General features: G+C 42.2%; 1 protein-coding gene across 1 annotated transcript; it reads left to right on the plus strand.

The window, feature by feature from the left end:
* Positions 1 to 20,017: 20,017 nt before the first annotated feature.
* On the plus strand, positions 20,018 to 21,175 carry LOC309567415 (lamina-associated polypeptide 2-like; the record flags this gene model as incomplete). Its single annotated transcript, XM_082272815.1, has 1 exon — positions 20,018 to 21,175. The coding sequence occupies one exon, from the start codon at positions 20,018 to 20,020 to the stop codon at positions 21,173 to 21,175; it is 1,158 nt and encodes a 385-aa protein (XP_082128941.1).
* Positions 21,176 to 21,689: the final 514 nt, after the last annotated feature.

The raw sequence follows: 21,689 nt of genomic DNA on the forward strand, positions 1-21,689 counted from the left end.
CACTAGATGGGCAATAACGAGACCACCTCCAAAACAGGAATGGTTTTACAGGTGGAGGCAACTAACATTTTATTACCTACTCATTTCTTCTGACTGTTTTTCACTAGTTTTGCATTTGGTTAGGGTCAGTGTCACTACTGGTAGCATGAGGCGATACCTGGACCCTATAGAGGTTGCACAGGCAGTCCAACTCCTCCAGGATGGCACATCAATATGTTCAATTGCCAGAAGGTTTGCTGTGTCTCCCAGCACAGCCTCAAGAGCATGGAGGAGATTACAGGAGACAGGCAGTTACTCGAGGAGAGCTGGACAGGGCCGTAGAAGGTCCTTAACCCTTCAGCAGGATCGGAATCTGCTCCTTTGTGCAAAGAGGAACAAGATGAACACTGCCAGACCCTTAAAAAAATGACAGCAGGCCACTGGTGGGAATGCCCCAGACCAAACAATCAGAAACAGACTTCATGAGGGTGGCCTGAAGGCCCAACATCCTCTTATGTGCCCTGTGCTCACTGTCCAGCCACTGGAGCCCTGTGCTTTTCACAGATGAGAGCAGGTTCACCCTGAGCACATGTGACAGACATGAAAGGGTCTGGAGAAGCCCTGGAGAGCATTATGCTGCCTGTAACATCATTCAGCATAACTGGTTTGGTGATGGGTCAGTGATGGTCTGGGGAGGCATATCCATGGAGGGACACACAGACCTCCACAGGCTAGACAATGGCACCCTGACTGCCATTAGGAATCAGGATGAAATCCTTGGACCCATTGTCAGACCCTACGCTGGTGCAGTGGGTCCTGGGTTCATCCTGGTGCACAAGCAATGCCCGGCGTTATATGATGAGAGTATGTAGCCAGTTGCTGGAGGATGAAGGAATTTATATAATTGAATGACCACTACACTCGCCTGACCTGAATCCAATAGAACACCTCTGGGACATTATGTTTCGGTCCATCTGACGCTGTTTAGGAGCTCAGGTGATGCTCTGGTCCAGATTTGGGAGGAAATACCCTAGAACACCATCTGTCATCTCATTAGGAGGATGCCCGGACATTGTCAGGCATGCCTACAAGCACGTAGGGGCCATACAAACTAACGAGTACCATTTTGAGTTGCTGCAATGACATTTCAGCAAAATGGACTAGCCTGCTGCATCATTTTTTTACTTGGATTTTCGGGGTGTCTTTGACTTCAGCCCTCTGTAGGGTGATAATTTTCATTTCCTTCAAACAGCATTCTTTAGTTCCTAACACATAACCCAGTCCATATTAGTATAGATATCCAACATGATATTTTTCCCCATTGAGATCTGATGTGCTTTCAAAGTGTTCCTTTTCTTGAGCAATGTATAACATTCTTAGTCCTTTGACACTTCTAACACAGTCACAAAGAAAAAAAAAAAAACAATGGGTATTAAGGCTGGATTTAAATCTTGGAAATAAATTAAAACCAAACAAGAGCTTTCCAAGATCCAAGCTGCTTCTGGCAAACATGTAGGTTTAGCTAAGTAGCGATATTTTAAAGAGAAAAAAAAAAAGAATTGAGATCTGTTATTACCATATAGTAGGGTAGAAATGTCCATGTGTGCCAGTTAGCTCATTCGTGCCAACAAAAGATGAGCTCATGCTATTTTAAAGTGAAAAACGTGAAACCCTTCAAGGACATAGACACTTCGCATTGTTAAATAACAGGTGTTGTAATAGTAGTAAAAAAAAATACTTCCTGTGGAAATGGTCATTGTTAATTATGTAATACACAGATAATCTTTCATATTCAACAAGTAGTCTAAACTTTAGCAGACAAAATCGTGTAGAAATCACTTATTTCTATTCAGGGTAATTTTCTGGCTGCTCATAATTGCTGCCATATGCAAACAAAATGGCTTGCTGAAAAGCAGGAACACCGCATTTCGGATTGTGTTTGTGTGTTAGTTAATTGTAGTTGATCTCTTGATTTTCAGGATGAAATTTTGGTGAACGTGGAATATATTGCTGTAGATGATTGTTTGGAACTTGTAGAGTCATTTCACAACAGACTCAGCCATGACCTCATACGTCCCAAACATAAATTATGAAGGGAATCTTTTCACAAGACAAAAGCTCTTGGATTGAATCAGTTGACCGATGAAATAACACGAGTCTGTAAATGTCTGGGAGCACTGAACTACAGTAATTCAATTTGGAAGCTGTCAGAGGAACAGGAAGTGAGGTGAAATCTCCCCAGTGGGGTCACAGACAGCAATAAAACTTAGCAAAAGTACTTACTTATCTCAGGTCTGGGCCAAAAACTGAAAAAGAAAGTTTTCACTGGATCTGGGTTTTAACCACTTGCCTACTGTTGTGGAAATAATATTAATATTTATGTGGACATTTCTTTAGGCTGTGTTTTTAGTGAAATTGCCATTATGTCTCCCAGTGTCAGTTTACCGGCAATCGCTATGCGCAGCGAATATATTTGAAAGTATACATGTCTGTGATTGGTTGTGTGACACCACCAACCCTGTAAAACGATTTTGTTCTGGCTATAAAATAAACAGGAGGGCTGCCTTAACCACTTAAGCCCCGGAAGATTTTACCCCCTTCCTGACCAGGGCCTATTTTGCGATTCGGCACTGCGTGACTTTAACGGACAATTGCGCGGTCGTTCGACGCTGTACCTAAACGAATTTGACGTCCTTTTTCTCCAACAAACAGAGTTTTCTTTTGGTGGTATTTGATCACCTGTGCGATTTTTACTTTTTGCACTATAAACAAAAAAAGAGCGTACATTTTGCAAAAATAACAATATTTTTCACATTTTTTTATATGAAATTCCCCAAAAAAAATTTAAAAATCTAAATGTTTTAACATTTTAGGCCAATTTGTTTTATGCTACATATGTTTGGTAAAAAAAAAAAAAATCGCAAAAAGCGTATTTTGATTGGTTTGCGCAAAAGTTATTGCGTTTACTAACTAAGGGAGAGATCTTTGTCATTTTTTTTGTTTTTTGTTTTTTAACGCTTAATGGCGGCGATCTGCGATTTTTTTTTGCGACATTGCGGCGGACAGATCGGACCCTTGACTGACATTTTTGACACTTTTGGGGTTACCAGTGACATTACTACAGTAATCAGTGCTATATATATGCACTGTTACTTTAAAATGACACTGGCAGTGAAGGGGTTAACTTTTTTTGAGAGGGAGTGGTTATGTGTGTCCCTAGGGGGTGTGATTGGCTGTGGCTTGAGGTGTAGGAACAGTGATCAACGGTCCTACATAGTAGAACCGTATGATCACTATTCTTACACAGGGGAGAATGATAGGCGGCTTGTTTACATTAGCCGCCTGCCTTTCTCCCGCTGTCACGGACGATCGCGAGTGACCGCCGGGCACACGCGCGGGGGGGTCTGTGACCAAGCGGGAGCGCGCCTCCGGCGGCGCACACTCGCTCCCTAGAGCCTCACAGGCTAGCGACGTAGCCCTACGTCGCTTTGCCTGTGAGGGCCTGACTGCCGACGTAAATAGTCGTGCGGCGGTCGGCAAGCGGTTAAGGAGGGTTGCAACTACGGACATCGACCGTGATACAGCCTGTGTCTGTCTCTCTCTTTGTCACTGAGCACTTGGATAACTTTATACAAAAGAGCTGTACATTGTACTTTTCAGTACAAGGGATTAATGGCGCTTGGCACGTATTAATATTCACAAGTCCGCTTTTCAGCGCACCAAGCACATTTCTATGCTCCAAACTCTATTTCCATAACACGACTAGCTGCCGCAGTTATACAGCGGCAGATCGGAAAATTCGCATGAATCGCGGGAGCAATCCTGGGGGCGCACATGTGCCGACTCGCCAGTGGTGAAGTCAAGGCATGGGACCCGTGGCCGCAATTGCCACCAGGCCCCCGCGATCACTCCTCGTGAAGAGAGAGTTGTTCTCTCAGCTATGAACACCGAGCCCCTGCGTTCCTCCTATTTAGGATCACAGGTCTTTGTGTTGATATTACAAGCCCATCCCCCCCGCAGTTATAAAATACCCCCTAGGCTAACATTTAACCCTTTGATTGCCCCTGGGTTAACCCCTTCCCTGCCAGTGTCATTATTACAGTAACAGTGCATATTTTCAGAACTGATTCTGTAGTAATGTCACTGATCCTCCCCAAAAGTGTCAAAAATGGCAGGTGTGCGATCTGTCCGCCGCAATGTCGCAGTCCCGCTAAAAATCGCTAATCGCCGCCATTACTAGTAAAAATACATAAATAAATAAAAATTACATAAATCTTTCCCCTAGTTTGTAGACGTGATAACTTTTTTCGCAAACCAATCAAAATACACTTATTGGGATTTTTTTTTTTTTACCACAAATATGTAGCAGAATACATATTGGCCTAAAAGGATGAAATTAGATTTTTACTTTTTGGGGGGGGGGGGGGGGTGTTATAAAGCAAAAAGGGAAAAATATATATATATATTTTCAGAATTGTCGCTCTTTTTTTGTTTCTAGCGCAAAAAATAAAAATTGCGGAGGTGATCAAATACCGCCAAAAGAAAGCTCTATTTGTCATCAATTTTATTTCGGTACAGCATCGTACCACCGCGCAATTGTCTGTTAAAGTAACGCAGTGCGAATCACAAAAAATGGCCTGGTCATTAAGGGGGCAAAACCTTTCGGCCCAGAACTGGTTAAAGTGGCATTAAATGGTATACCAATTTTTTTTAAATTCAGTAATCCCATACAAATCCAATACTTCATGGCCATGTAATCATTTTTACATGACATTGTTTCTTATTGTGTTTTTCTGCCTCCTTGTAACCCCCCCCCTCATTTTCCTCTTTACTTGTGTTTGTTTGGAATGAGCAGTGATTGTTAGTGATGGTCCCATGTACTAATCTATGTACACTACACATCCTATAGTCCATAGTCCATCTCAGGAGTAAGCAAGAGAGGGTGGCCACCTTCCTACATACAGTGAGACCATGGAGAACAAACGTAGCTATCAATTAATAAAAAGTCAGATCACAGCAGCAAAAAAAAGGAATTTGGAGATTTGGAGGAGTCTGACAGCAACAGAGCGTACATTTTTGAATTAAGAATATGCATTTTTTTTACAGTGCATCCAGAAATTATTCACAGCGCTTCATTTTTTCCACATTTTGTTATGTTACAGCCTTATTCCAAAAGGAATTAAATTCAATATTTTCCTCAAAATTCTACAAACAATACCCCATAATGACAATGTGAAAGTTTGTTTGAAGTCTTTGCCAATTTATTAAAAACAAAAAAAGGAAAAAAAAACATGTACATAAGCAGGGGTGTTGCTAGGTGGAAAAAAAACCATGGGCTTCAGCCCGAAGATAAATTTGTAACCCCTCCCACAAGTAGTTTAAAGTAAGTCCAGCCCACGCTCCACCCAATGCCCCCCCTCACCCCTGCTCAATGCCCCACCATGCACAATGCCCAGTGCCCTTCAATGCAGCCTCCCCAATGCCCATCAGCATAGCCTCATCAGTGCCCATCAGTGCAGCCTCATCAATGCCCATCAATGCAGCCTTACCAGTGCCCATCAATGCAGCCTTACCAGTGCCCATTAATGCAGCCTCACCAGTGCCCATCAATGCAGCCTCACCAGTGCCCATCAATGCAGCCTCATCAGTGCCCATCAATGCAGCCTCATCAGTGCCCATCAGCTCAGCCTCACCTGTGCCCATCAATACAGCCTCATCAGTGCCCATCAGTGCAGCCTTATCTGTGCCCATCAGTGCAGCCTGATCAATGTCCATCAGCTTAGCCTCGCCAGTGGCCATCAATGCATCCTCACCAGTGTCCATCAATGCAGCCTCATCAGTGCCCATCAATGCAACCTGATAAATGTCCATCAGCTTAGCCTCGCCAGTGCCCATCAGTTAAGACTCATCAGTGCCCATCAATGCAGCCTCATCAGTGCCCATCAGCTTAGCCTCACCAGTGCCCATAAATGCAGCATCATCAGTGCCCATCAAATCATCAATGCAGTCTCATCAGTGCCCATCAATTCAGCCAGATCAGTGCCCATCAGCTTTGCCTCACCTGTGCCCATCAATGCAGCCTGATCAGACCGTGCCCATCAGCTCAGCCTCACCCGTGCCCATCAGCACAGCCTCGCCAGTGCCCATCAAAGCAGCCTTGTCAGTGCCCATCAACGCAGCCTGATCACAGTGTCCATCAACGCAGCCTGATCACAGTGCCCATCAGCTTAGCCTCCCCCCTGCCCATCAGCGCAGCCTTGCCAATGCCCATCAACGCAGCCATGCCAGTGCCCATCAGCTCAGCCTTACCTGTGCCCATCAATGCAGCCTGGTCAGACAGTGCACATCAGTGCAGCCTTGCCAGTGCCCATTAATGCAGCCTTGCCAGTGCCCATTAACGCAGCCTTGCCAGTGCATTGGGAGGGGAGAGGAGAGCAGCCAGTTTACACTGAGCAGGGATCCTCCGCTTACCCGGCGTCTCCTGGATCAGCTCCTATGATGCACATTACATATACTGGCATTGGACCAGTGAGACATCCATAACAGGAGCCGGTCCAAGAGGCAGGACTTCGTATGAAACTTGGCTGCGCCAGGTAAGCGGGAGATCCCCACTCTGTGTAAATGGGTGGCGCTCGCCCTTCTCCAGAGGCAGCCCTGCAAAGCAGCCCCAGGGCAGTCTGCCAATCCCGGAGTTCCCAGCCAACCTCAGGCCTTGGGACTCGGGGATAATAATTGTCTATAGGGATAAGAGACCCGGGGCTTTTGGGGGGCCCACTTGGGATTGTAGCCCGGTCAGCCCCCCCTGCCGACGCCACTGTACATAAGTATTCACAGCCTTTGCCATGACACTCAAATCTGACTCCAGGTGCATCCTGTTTCCACTGATCATCCTTGAGATGTTTCTTCAACTTGATTGGAGCCACTGGTGGTAAATTCAGTTGATTGGACATGATTTGGAAAGGCACACACTTGTCTATATAAGATCCCACAGTTCACAGTGCATGTCAGAGCACAAATCAAGCCATGAAGTCCAAGGAATTGTCTGTAAACCTCTGAGAAAAGATTGTATCGAGGCACAGATCTGGGTGAAGGGTACAGAAAAATATCTGCAGGATTGGGGGTCCCATGAGAAACAAAATTCTCTGGTCTGATGAAACAAAGATTGAACTCTTTGGCCTGAATGGCAAGCGTCATGTGGAGGAAACAAGGCACTGCTCATCACCTGGCCAATACCATCCCTACAGTGAAGCATGGTGGTGGCAGCATCATGCTGTGGGGATGTTTTTCAGCGGCAGGAACTGGGAGACTAGTCAGGTTTGAGGGAAAGATGAATGCAGAATTGTACAGAGACATCCTTGATGAAAACCTGCTCCAGAGCGCTCTGGACCTCAGATTGGGGCAAAGGTTCATCTTCAAACAGGACAATGTCCCTAAGCACACAGCCAATATAACAAAGGAGTGGCTGCAGGACAACTCTGTGAATGTCCAGACTTGAACCCGATTAAACATGTCTAGAGGATCTGAAAATGTCTGTGCACCAATGCTCCCCATCCAACCTGATGGAGCTTGAGAGGTCCTGCAAAGAAGAATCAGAGAAACTGTCTAAAAATAGGTGTGCCAAGCTTGCAGCATCATACTTCAAAAAGACTTGAGACTGCAATTGGTGCCAAAGGTGCTTCAACAAAGCACCTTTGGAGCAAAGGGTGTGAATACTTATGTACATGGGATTTTTTTTCTTTTTAATAAAATTGCAAATATTTTCACATTGTCATTATGGTGTATTGTTTGTAGAATTTTAAGGAAAATAATGAATTTAATACAATTTGGAATAAGGCTGTAACATGACAAAATTGTGGAAAAAGTGAAGTGCTGTGAATACTTTCCGGAAGTACTGTATATATTAGGAAAAATAATATTTTTATATACTCCCACATACTGTATATTTATTGATTACATATGTTTTATTACGGCCATGATCTGTCTAAATTCACCTGCCCACTTCATTTATAATGCTGTACAAATGTATCAGTAAGAAGTTTTGGACCGTCACACGCTAGTGGGATCACAATACTCCTTTACAGGCGGCCAGTGTAGGTAAAGCGATGTACCCGTACGTCACCCCCTACACTCGGGTGATTGTACACAGAGGGAGCCTGTCAGCAAGTCCTGGCCAATTATTCACAGCTGGAAACTGCTGATCGCCACAACCCTGAGCTCTGTGTTGATAAACAACATGTAGCTCTGTACAGTGGGAGCAATATGTCAGTTTCTCATCCCTGCAAAGGATGCAGGGATGTGAAAATGAGAGATCATTAGTAAAAATCAGCACACTTTATACGCATTACACATAGTTAGGCACACTTTTAACCCCTTGATCGCCCCCCTAGATGTTAACCCCCTTCCCAGCCAGTATCATTAGTACAGTGACAGTGTATAGTATATTATATATATCAAAATTTGTAGGCACTATAATTTTCACGCAAACCAAATAATATAATAATATACACCTTTTTTTTTTTAATCAAAAACATGTAGCAAAATAAATTTCGACCAAAATTTATGAAGAAATTAGATTTTTTACATTTATTATTAGATACACTATATTACCAAAGGTTATTTTATTTTCTATTCTATTTTGTTCTGTTTTACTATATTCTTTTCTTTTAAAAAGTTTTATTGGTGTTTCAATATACAGAGCACGCATGACTGAAAACAATGCACAACATCCATGCAGTTAACAGTACTGTGACAAAAGCCTCATAGTAACATAACAAATTTGTGAATGACAAAAGTATGCAACAGGTACTTTGAACCATAAAGAGAATGTATCAATGGAGCCCAACGTGGATGAAAGTAAGCATGGAGTTACCTAGGCCGTCTTAGTGGCCCACCAGAGGTCCAGGCACCCACGAGGGGATCTTGCTGTGTCGGAACCAGGGGAGCGGCCACCTCGACAGGGGTTGGGCCATTCATCGGGTTGCCTATCGGCTGAGGGTCTACAATTGATGCTGTCAAGTAAAGTATAGAAAGAAAGTGTTGCATGGATGAAGCAGAGAGAAAATAAAAGAATAGCATAGGTGCGAATATTTCAGAGGTTGGTCGTAAAGGGTGCTGTTTGGGGGAGGGGGGTGAGGGGAAAACAAACCCAGGATGAGGAGAAAAAAAAAGGGGAAGGGGGGAAGGAGTGGAGGGGAAAATTGTGGGGTAAAGTGAGGGGTGGGGGGTGGGGGTTGCTGGGGGCAGCAATGGAAAGGTAGTTCAGTGTATTGGCTTGTGGGGACAGATTTAAATGTCATTGTCGAGATAGGGAGTCGGCCAGTGGCAATTCATTACTAAGAGTGGCTTATCAGTCTGAGGTATTTCCGCGGATTTGGTGAATTCCAGCCAAGGGGTCCAAGTAATATAGAATTTATCAGGGGAATCTTTGGCTTGATGAACTAAATCTTCCATGTCGGCTATTTTGTTGCACCATTCAATTGCTGTGGGGGGAAGTAGACAACCAGCGACATAGGATACACATTTTAGCTGCGTATACAAGGTGTAAGGTGAGCGACCTCTTATAGGCCAATTAGGGCAGTGAAGTATGATGGAGGAGATATTGGGCCAGGGTGTAATCTGGTGTGTATACTATTTTCTTTTCTATTCTATTCTTTTATTTTCTGTACTATCCCTTTATTTTCTACATTAATCTTTTCTATTCTTTTATTTTGTATTCTGCGTTGTTTTAGGATATTCTTTTATTGTCTATTCTATTTTTTTTTCTATTCTATTATATTCTTTTCTATTCCATTCCTTTATCTTCTTTCATCCGAAATTCTGTTTCGTTATTTTAGATTTGTTTAAATTTGATACTATTGCAATTTGTAAATTCGGATACATCCGAATTTCCAAATAACCAAAAATAGGTCTAATACATTACAAAAATCCCCCCTCAATAAATAACAATCCTTCCCCAGATTAATCCCCAGGTCACAACAATGAATGATGTTGGATGATCTGGATAGCATTTTCTGTGCAAGCGTCAAATAGTCACATAAGTGAATGCAAGATCATTCGAATTCTTAGCAGTTGCAAACCTTTTGTGCCCTCATCAATCCAGCTTAACCTCACAGTCATTTTTTTTACATTTTGCGTTTTTTTGCTTTTGCAATGTAGCTTTGAAAGCAGAATAGATCTCTCCTAAAGCAAAACACATACGTACACCTAAGGGTCCTTTCACAAGGGCTTTCCGCCCGGTGGATTGATCCGCTGATCCCCGCTGTGCAGGCGGATGACAGCTCTGTCTCCGCTTTCTTTGCGAAGACGAACCTGTCAGATCCCCACTCTCCTCTCCTTGTTCGTTTTCATCCGATGCTTCAGACAGATGGAAAATAGGGTTTCCATTCGCCTGGATTTCACGGACCACATCCGATGGGAGAGCAGCGGGTGTGACCGCTGTCATCTGCTGCTCCATAGAGGTGCATGGGGCATCCGATCAGGTCCGCCTGAAAAACTAACAGGCGGATCAGATTGGAAAGCCCATGTGAAAGGACCCTACGATTTATCATTCTACTGTGGTAAAAATAGTTGTAATAATGTGATGTCATCATCACCAGCACACTTTATTGATTATATTATGGGTAAATATATGAAAGTATGCACATTTTTAATGGAATAAAAACAAAGAAACAAAAATATATGAATGTAAATATATTATCAGATGAAAGCCCTTATTTGTCCCCCAAAAAGCATGTATATTATGTTAGGTTAGATTAATATTTCAGGGTACTGCTCCCAATTCAATAGCAAATCTTCATTTTTGAGTTCAGGCCATGTTTAAATGCATCAGCACATATAATGAATTTGTACTGCACAGGGCTTTTTTTCTCAGAGAATAGGTGCAGGTACCCCCCCTTCCGATCACCCCTTATCTTCGCCCCCTACACACGTTTGAGCATGCCCCTTGGTACCACCCCCTAGCCTCCTCCCAGTACCTACCCTTTTAGAGAAAACCAAGTATCAATTTTTTTTTTTTGGTGCCAAGTAATTTGTATGGAATTAAAAATTAATTATATCAAGAAAAGCAGTAAAAAAGATACCTACAGCAATTACAGACCCCATCACCAACAATAGATCCCCTAGCAACAACAGATGCCCCCACCAAAACAATAGATCCACTTCAACAACAATAGACCCTCTCTACCAAAAATATACATATCTCCTAGCAGCCAACATCAATAGGCCCTTCAGCAGCCAGCAACAATTCAACAGTGGAGCTCCCAGCAACAATAGATCCCCCCACCAGCAACAACAGACCCTCCCAACCCCTTCCAGCAACAATAAATCCCCCAGCAGCTGGCATGAATAGTTCCTCCAGCAAATGCCAGCAACCCTTGTCATTACATACATGTAGTGCTAGAGGTGCCGAAACTGCGTTCCCCTGCGTTCCCGCTGAAAAAAAGCCCTGGTACTGCATATGTCCTTGCAATGTAAACTGATGAAATGTGGCAAAACTGAATCTTCTACTTTCATGTTTGCATGCAGCTGCACATTACATGAAGACTACAGGATGTTTTCTTGTAAGCAGAATACAGGCTCTAGTAGCACAAATCCAATTCCCATTTAAAGATTGCGGCCCTGACATGGACAATGTGATCTGATACAAGGGCACATTTGTTTCAATAAAAACAATCTGTTATAAACATGCCCTGTAAAATTACAGAAAGCAGGAAATAATGAAAAACAGAACACATTAGAACATTTTCAAAACCAAAAACACTTGGTCTAATTCTCAGTTTACCAGTTGAAGGAAAATACAATATCATCGGAAATCTGTTCTCCAGGTTTTTTTTCATGAACATCTTATAGCAGGGATTCCCAAAACTACGGCCCTCCACTTGTTCAGGAACTACAATTCCCATCATGCCTAGTCATGTATGTGAAGAGTTTTAAAATGCCTCATGGGATGTGTAGTTCCGCAACAGCTGCAGGGCTGTAGTTTGGGAATTCCTGCCTTATAGGATATACAGCATGTCACTACGCTACATTAGGTATACCTCAAAACTAGGGATGACAGTATTTTGGACTGTAACCTTTTGTTTATCTTCAATAAACTTTTTGCCGTTTCGGTAAAAAACAAATTAGGGATGAACCGAACACACCAGGGTTCCAATTGCAGAGGTTCAGCCAAACGTATCTAAAGTTTGAACCCTTTTCAAAGAGGTATTAACCCTCAAACCAAAATCATAATATATTTGCTACTTACTAATCATTAGATGTGGTGGCTGCATTAGTTTTCCTTTATTTGACTATTATTCCCTCTGTTTTCACCTGGTGATCGAGCCCAAAGCTGCTGTTAGAAATCACAGGGCCTTGTACAGCCTACCTGGCAGCCCCCGCCCGAATTTATTAAGACAATATTTTCACAAAAAATACACTAAAATCATTATTAGTAGACACAAACATAACAGAGAACCTGTGTGAATTAGCCCTTTATTATTAGTTTTTTTTACATTTTAAAAAACAAAATGTAAACATTTTTTTTTTGAATGTTAAACATTTTTACAATTATTCTATTTTAAAATTTTTTAAAATTATTTATTACAATGTTTAATTATTATTTTTTTTACAATTTGTTATTTTTTACAGGACAGGGAAGCCTGCAGCGCGGTGGGGGCGGCACAGTATAAAGGGGGCACACAGTGAGGGGAAGAGGGGATCCAAAGCAGGTAGAACAGAGGTGGATCAGCTTCCTGTTTATCCCGGAAGTGATGCTGTGCCTCTGGTCTAACATGAGGCTTGGAATGTGGTTACTTCCACATATGATGCACTTCCTGTTTACCCGGAAGTGATGTTGTGATCCATAGCCACATTGAAAACGAGGCTTGGAGCACACGCCGACTCCATTTTGGGCTCGGTTTGTCTGCACAATAGGCATCCATAGCCACATTGAAAACGAGGCTTGGAGTGCAAGCCAACGCCATTTTGGGCTCGGTTTGTCTGCACAGTAGGCATCTTCTCATTGGTTGACTTATTACTACTTAGAATATAAATAGGTGGCTTTTGTGGGTGTTCGGCTGGCACTACCTTTTGAAAAAAGCATTTATGCTGAAACGCGTCAAGGCCACGCTGCTGACAGCCTACCTTTGCATCTGTATACGCTCTTTACCACAAGATGTTTCTAAGTGCAATTTGGTGTATTTTTATTTAATAAAAATTTTAGCAGTGTTACACTATTTTGTGCTCCCTTGTTCTTTGGTTTATTTTTGGCCATTTGACCTCTTCACCTCAACATCAGTGACCTCGGTCATCCCTTCGGATTATCCATCCATTGTACAACAAGCTGATTTGACTCATATGCTATATGGCATTTTGAGTCCTATCGTTCTGGTGAGCACATTATATCTCTATATCTTGTTGGTGTTGGGATCCAGTGAGCACTTCAATTATCACTGTTGTGGACTGTTTTTTTCACTTCACATATGGGACTGTTGATTTGATGTTCAGTTGTATTTATTTTGCAATTTATTTGTATTTACCTTTCTTGGTTTACATACATACACGTTTATATCGCTAGTATTTATTAGCGCTGCACTTTTTTCCACATTTTTTTATTCACAATTTTCTATTTTCTATATTTTTTTATTCAAATTGTAAATAGTTTTGTATTTATTCATTGTTAAATACAAGCCATATTTTAGAGCCGGTTTACACTACTCCGACTTGTCAAGTACAGTAGCTCCCCATGCTGTGCAATGGAACCGTTCTAATCAGAGTGACTCAAGTCGCTCCGACTTAGAAAAAGGTTCCTGCACTATTTTTTGGCGAAGTCGGAGCGACTTGCATTGACTTCCAATTTGAGAAGTCGTTTGCAAGCCGCGATGAAGTCGCGCTGCACGGGCGACTTCAAAGTCGCCCAAAGTCGGGGCGACTTTGAGCCGGATTAGTGTGAACCGGCTCTTATAGTTTTATTTACAAAATCTTAAATTGTTTTATTTCTTTACGTTTCTGGAGTTTTAATATAAAAGGATTTGAGTAAACTTCTGAAGTTTGTAGTGTGTTTTTTGTTCTAATGCTTTTGGCATAAGCAATCTTCAATTTGGAGACAACATACGTGTACCATCAAACATTGCAGAAGTTAGACATCTACAGGCACTATGGTAAGTGTTTTGCCTTCAGCTAGGGTGACAAAGTTTGCCAAACTAGGATTGAAATGTCTGATAGCAGGGTGTCATTTGTGCAGTCAAAAATGTAGTTTGGAGAGATCATCTGCTAGGTAAAATCTAAATACATGACTAGGTAAGAGTGGCCAGGGAGTGTACATGGCTTTGTTAGGTGAAGTGGTGGAGACTCACAAAATTCTGTCTGTAATGTCAGACTGGGCCAGTGGAGACTGATGATGGGGAACTGGGAAATTTGGATCCCCGTCAGGTCACCTTGCTTTGTTTTGGCAGAACACATTGGTTTACTGAATCAAACACTACTCTCGGAAGGATTAACAGCTAGCCATACACACACTCGTCTACACTGTCAGGCCAAAATAAAGGGATCATCATTGGTAAAGGTTTTCTCACGACATCATCAGTGTCTGTCAACCACTATTTAGAAACTCTTTGGACATGCAGCTGTCAGTGTCATGACCACATTATCTGGTGAGGGAGGGTGTACAGAAGTGCACTGAGGAAGGATTACCCACCATGGTCACCACTTCCCAAGGGCACACATGTACAGAATAATGTTACAAAATGAAAAATACTTCAACAATATTATCAGGTGAACATGTAACATGGTGCCAAAGATGGCCTTAGCTTTTTTGAAGTTAGTAACGTTCCGGAAATTTACCCACAGCTAAAGCCTAAAGTGCAAAGGCTAGTACTCAGGTATGAAAAGAAGGTAAGATGAAAGAAATGAGGGGAGCAGAGGTAAAGAGGAGGAGGAAGAGAAGGACAATGGAGAGAAAGAGGGGGAGTGAGAAGAAAAAAAGGGGCAATCAAGAAAGAACGAAGAAGGGGGAAAAAGAACAAGAAGGAGGGAAGGAGGAAGGGAGAGGGGGGGCTAGGAAGAGGGGGGAATGATGGGACAAAGGAAAAGAGAGATGAAAGGCAATTCTCACCTTATTGATCTACCTGGTACCTTCAAAGTCCCACTAGCCCTCCCACTTATCATCTGACCTTCTGGTCGTCTTCATTTTTTCTTTCCACTTTCCGTCCCCTTGTCCCCCCTTTTTCTGGAATCTTTTCTTGCTTTCTCCTCCTTTTCCCCCCCTTCTATTTTCCTCCCTCCCCCCTCTTTTCTTTCTTCCCCCCTGCCGCCTTTCATCTCTCTTCTTCGTTCTTTCTTGATTGCCCCTTTTTTTCTTCTCACTCCCCCTCTTTCTCTCCATTGTCCTTCTCTTCCTCCTCCTCTTTACCTCTGCTCCCCTCATTTCTTTCATCTTACCTTCTTTTCATACCCGAGTACTAGCCTTTGCATTTTAGGCTTTAGCTGTGGGTAAATTTCGGGATATCTTTCCCAGCATTTATAATATACATTCTAGGGATGTGGTACCTCTCTATCCATTTTTGATACAAACATATAATTTATTTTCAAGTTAGTAACGTTGAAATAAAATGTGTAAAATACCAGCTTAACAATCAGGATATGTAGTGGATGCATTTCTTTTGGTGTTGTTACCATTTGTCATTAGGCAAAATGCTGCTACATTTTTAAACTTACTGCTTGATATCTTCTTGAAAATGTATTTTGCCTAAAGGAAAGCTGACCATTGCATGCTGTCCTGTTAATGTATGTTCGTCCTTTCTATCCAGAATACCAGGTAAAAATAAGGCAAATCTAAAACTGGGATCAAAATTCAGTCAACAAGTGGCATTTCTGATGCTGAAATCTTAGCCGTTTGTTTTTAGCTGTAAGGGTCAGCCTTGATTTTTCAACCACAATATTGCTTGTAAAATGTATTTGTCCTCCAATAATGAAGCAAAGGTTCAACCCTCAAAAAGTTTCTGTGTTCTAAATGATGAAGGCCCTTGTATTAAAATGGTGGATAACAACAAAATTTATAATTCAGGTATACTGGACAGCCACTGACATATCTTGTGAATATTTAGAATAAAAACAGGCACCAAGAGCAGTTTTGATAGAAAACATAAAACAAAACTTTACTGGACATCATAAATACAAAGCTTCCTTACACATCTTAAAAGTTACCATTACTGGACATCATAATACATAAAGCTTCCTTACACATAAAAGTTACCATGAACAAATACACTTTAACCGCTTCCATACAGAGCAGTTAGACACCCTTCCTGCCCAGACCAATTTTCAGCTTTCAGCACTCTCACACTTTGAATGACAATTGCTCAGTCATGCTACACTGTAACCAAACAAAATTTTTATCATTTTTTTCACACAAATAGAGCTTTCTTTTGGTGGTATTTGATCACAACTGGGGTTTTTTTTTTCGTGATATATGCAAAAAAAGAGCAAACATTTTGAAAAAAAAAAACACTTTTTTAGTTTCAATTATAAAATTTTGCAAAAAAATATATTTTTCTTCATACATTTGGGCCAAAATGTATACTGCTACATGTCTCTGGTAAAATTAACCCAAATTAGTGTATATTATTTAGTCTGTGTGAAAGTTATTGAGTCTAGAAGCTATGGTACCAATTACTGAAAATTGATCACACCAGATGTACTGACTGCCTATCTCCTTTCTTGAGGCCCTGAAATGTCAGGACAGTACAAAAACCACCCAAATGACCCCTTTTTGTAAAGTAGACAGTCCAAGGTATTTAGTAAGAGGCATGGTGGGTCTTTTGAAGTTGTAATTTTTTCCCACAATTCTTGGGAAAATGAAGAAAAAAATTTTCTTCTTTTTTTTTTCCCACAAAGTTGTCAATTTATAAGCTATTTCTAAAACATAGCATGTACACAGCAAAAATTACACCCAAAAATACATTCTGCTACTCCTTCCGAGTATGGCGATACCACATGTGTGAGACTTTTACACAGCCTGGCCACAAAAAGAGACTCCACGTCCAAGAAGCACCTTCAGGCGTTCTAGGAGCATAAATACACATAAAACTTTCTTACTACCTATCACACTTTTGAAGGCCCTAGAGCACCAATACAATGGAAAAGTCCACAAAATGACCCCATTTTGGAAAGCAAACACTCCAACGTATATTCTATGAGGCATTATGGGTCGTTTGAACATATCATTTTTTTCCACAGGTTTTTGGAAAATGTGGGAAAAAAATGAAAACTTTTTTTTTTTTTACACAAAGTTGTCAATTTATAGGATATTCCTAACACATAGCATGTACACAGCAAAAATGACACCCCAAAATACATTCTGCCACTCCTCCTGAGTATGGCAATACCACATGTGTGAGGCTTTTTCACAGCCTAGCCATATAGAGGGGCCTAACATCCAAGGAGCATCATCATGCATCCTAGCCACTTGCCTAGGCCTATTTTTGACATTTGGTGTTTACAAGCTAAAATCAGTTGTTTTGCTAGAAAAATACTTAGAACCCCCAAACATTATATATTTTTTTTTAGCAGAGACCCTAGAGAATAAAATGGAGATTATTGCAATATTTTTTATCACACCGTATTTGTGCAGCGGTCTTCCAAACGCAATTTTTTTGGAAAAAATTCACTTTTTTAAATTAAAAAATAAGAAACCAGTAAAGTTATCCCAATTTTTTTCCATAATGTGAAAGATAATGTTACGCCGAGTAAATAGATACCCAACATGTCATGTTTCAAAATTGCGCACGCTCACGGAATGGCGACAAACTTTGGTACTTAAAAATCCCCATAGGCGACAATTTAAAAATTTCTACAGGTTGCCATCTTTGAGTTACAGAGGAGGTCTAGGGCTCAAATTATTCCCCTTGCTCTAACGATCGCGGCGATACCTCACATGTGTGGTTTGAACACCGTTTACATATGTGGGCAGGGTATCTGTATGCGTTCGCTTCTGCGCACGAGCTCACTGGGACAGGGCGCTTTAATTTTTTTTTTTTTTTACTATTTATTTTATTTATTATTTTTTATTTTTACACCATTTAAAAAAAAAAAATTGATCATTTTTATTTCTATTAAAAGGAATGTAAACATTCCTCGTAATAGAAATAGGCACGACAGGACCTCTTTTATGTGAGATCTGGGGTCAAAAAGTCCTCAGATCTCACAAGTACACTAAAAGATAGAAAAAAAAAAAAATTATTATATAAAATGAAAAAAAAAAAAAAAAAAAAAAAGGACCTTTAAACCGGTTGCTAGGCAACAACATTTCCTGGTGCCTCCATGGCAGCATACCTGTGATAGAGCTCCGCCTCTACTCCGTCTTCAGGACTAGTGAATAGCATAAAAGAAAGACGCCCCCTATTCCCAGCATTCTCCTTTTTTTCCTCATACCTTCTTGACTGGTGAAGAGTAGCAGTATGTCCTTACCTGCTGACCATCTGGCAGCTTCCGCCGGGTTAAGCCTCTCCCGTGCGCAGTCCCTGCTTCTTGGGTCGCTCAAAGCACTGATAAGACTGGGAACCCCTTCTGTGGATCTTGGGGTAAGGCGCAGAGTTTCCTCATAGGAACGCATTCTGCCTGCAATGGAACAGTTTTATGATGATTTGACCGCAGGGTTTTGCAGGAGGACCCACTACCTTAAAGTAGTTTCTTTTCTCTTGTATTTTTTCCTTCCCCCTTTCCTGTCACAGATAGGTCATATCTTTGCTCTCCCCTTCCTATATTTTCTCTCATTTCCCTTTTCTACTAGGTTCATATAATGATAAGCCCCTTATATGTTTTATACCGTCCTTTTTAAATACCTGTTCTTTGGCTTGTTTGTCCCGCTCCGGGCTCCTGCCTCATCGGCGTACGGCGTTCTGGGGCTGTGTAGGGTGTGCAGCCTTCGGCCGCTCCGCTCCTCCCCTCCTTATCCTATTCGCTGGCGTTCCAGTGTGGGGAGGCGGGGATTCCGGCGGTCGGGTAGCTAGGGCGTGTGCGCATGCGCGGGCGCATGCGCAGTACGATCGAAGCGCGGGCGGCCATCTTGGTTAAGGGAAACAGGTAGGGCTTTTGCCCACAGTTTCCCTTAACATTCCAATTAATGGAGGAGGAGGGATTTTGAGCTCCCTCCCTCCTCCTATTAGTATTAAAGGAATCATTAGCCTGGTAGTTATCCAGGCTGATGGTTCCTGCATTATTCTATGCAAAAAGCCCCAGGTAAGTTATTGCTCTCTGCAGGGCAATAAAGGATTTTATTTATATAAAAAAAAAAAAAAAAAAAAAAAAACTTTATTTATATGGTTAAAAAAAAAAAAAAAAACTTTATTTATATAGTAAAAAAAAAAAAAAATTTTTTTCTTAAAATTGGTAAAAAAAAAAAAAAAAAGAGGGGTGAGGGAACGGTGCGTATGATAGTATATGTGTGTTTACATGTATGTATGTATGTATATATATATATATATATATATATGTGTATATGTTTTTTAAAAAAAAAAAAAAAAATGGGGGTATCGCTTTTCTTTACGTTTTTTCTTCCGTTTTTCCCCGGCCCCCTTTTATTGAAGACCCTATGCCCACCCTATTTCTAATCACCTTTTGTGCTCATCGTCTTGCCATCTTTTTGATCTATTCTACGTTTTTCTTTTTAGTCGGTCCTCCCGTAACGCCCTGCAATGAGCCACTCATCCCGTGCACAAGATCCTCACAATAGGTATAGGACCACCTTATCGTGAGTATGTTTAGGTACTAAAAAAAAAGAGTGCATAATTGGCTGACAAGGGTACTTTATTTCAGCCCTACTCATTCTAGAAGATCAGGAAGATCTTCAGGACACCGCGAAGATGACAGCCCGGATCGCAGATCCCGCCATAGATCTTCAGAAAGATCAAGATCAAGGCAACGCTCGCCCTCTGCACCACCTCGCTCCTCCAAAAAATGTTGGGCCTGTGGAGCAATACCCTTGCCACGCAAGCTGGTTTGCAAAGATTGCTTCCGCGAGTATGCCTCCAATCGGGAAGCAGAAAATATCCAGGTGGTAGATATGCTCAAACAAACTATGAAGGACTCCCTCGCAGAGTTGACAACCCTGATTCCCGCGCAGACAGCCCCTTCTAGGGCATTAGCGCAAAGCACAGATCCTGATGCACCAGGTCCTTCAGGCCCCAACACCTCTCGGCCGTCCTCAGACCCACCGGCCAGAGACGATTCCGCGGATTCACTCTCAGAGGAGTCCTCAGACGAAGCAGATCCATCAGGCTTCAGTTATACCTTGGTGCAGCCATTCATCCAGGCAGTGAAGACAGCCATTGCCTGGGAAGACACAGAGGATCCCCCGGCAAAATCCAAGACTTACTTCCCCTTCCTTAAAAGGAAGCAGGTTTTTTTCCCACTAATGGGTGAGATCAGAGAGATTATAGAGGAAGAATGGAAGAAAACCGATAAGAAGTTTTCTCTGGGTCGCCTCAATAAACTTTACCCACTGGCCGAATCGGATGCACAATCCTTAAACTCTATGCCGGTAGTTGATGCAGCAGTGGCACGCCTTGCAAAGAATGTGACTCTTCCCATGGAGGATTCGACTTCCTTTAGGGATCCTCTAGACCGCAAAATCGATTTTGACCTAAAGAGAAGCTACTTGGCCTCAGGCGCTGCCTGTAAACCGGCCATTGCACTTACATCGGTGTCCAACGCCATCAGAGTCTGGACAGATAATGTGGAGACAGCCTTGCGTCAGGATGTTCCCCGAAAAGACATCATCAAGGCGCTTGAAGAACTCAAGATATCAGCAGACTTTGTCGGAGAAGCCGCAATCGATACAATCCGCTGTTCAGCAAGGTCAATGCTTCACGCAGTAATGGCGAAAAGGGCCCTTTGGTTAAAATCTTGGACGGCGGATCTATCATCCAAACAAAATTGGTGTAGGATACCCTTTGATGGAAAGGCTCTCTTTGGGAAGAGATTGGATGAAGCTATCTCCAGAGTCTCAGGAGGGAAGTCCGGATTACTCCCCCAGGACAGAAAACCCAAGAGATCCAGAGTGGTTTCTTCAAGATTTCGCCCATCAAGATACAGAGACTACAGGCAGCCAAGACAACAAGGGGAGAACAGAAGACCCTGGAGGGGCACGCAGGCCTCTTTTTTGGGGGCACGCAAAAATAAGTCCCTTACAGCTCCCCAAGAATCCACAAAGTCTTTTTGACGCCAGGGGTCTGCAGTCCCTCCCAGTCGGAGCAAGACTGCAACTTTTCTACCCGGTCTGGGCTGCCCGCTGCCAGGACCCTTGGGTCTTGTCCACGATCAAGTTAGGGCATCATTGGGAGTTCTCCCATTCACCACCTCAAGTCTTTCAGAAAACAAGAATCCCAGCTTCTCGGGAAAAAGCTTCGGCACTACTACAATTTCTGACAGAACTTCAGCTCCAGGGAGCAGTTGTTCCAGTCCCATCGGCAGAACACTATACAGGCTTCTATTCCCCGCTCTTTCTGGTCAGAAAAAAGACAGGAGGATGGAGACCTGTGATAGATCTCAAGAAGCTAAATCGTTATATAACACTCGAAAGCTTCAAGATGGAATCACTAAATACAATCATCCAGGTAATCCAGCCAGGAGACTGGATGATATCACTCGACCTCCAGGATGCCTATCTACACATTCCCATCCTTCCATCCTTCCAGAAGTTTCTGAGGTTTACAGTAGGGGGAATACATTTACAA

This window comes from Pelophylax lessonae (genome assembly GCF_965119305.1).
Source record: "Pelophylax lessonae genome assembly, chromosome: 11".
NCBI lineage: Eukaryota > Metazoa > Chordata > Amphibia > Anura > Ranidae > Pelophylax > Pelophylax lessonae.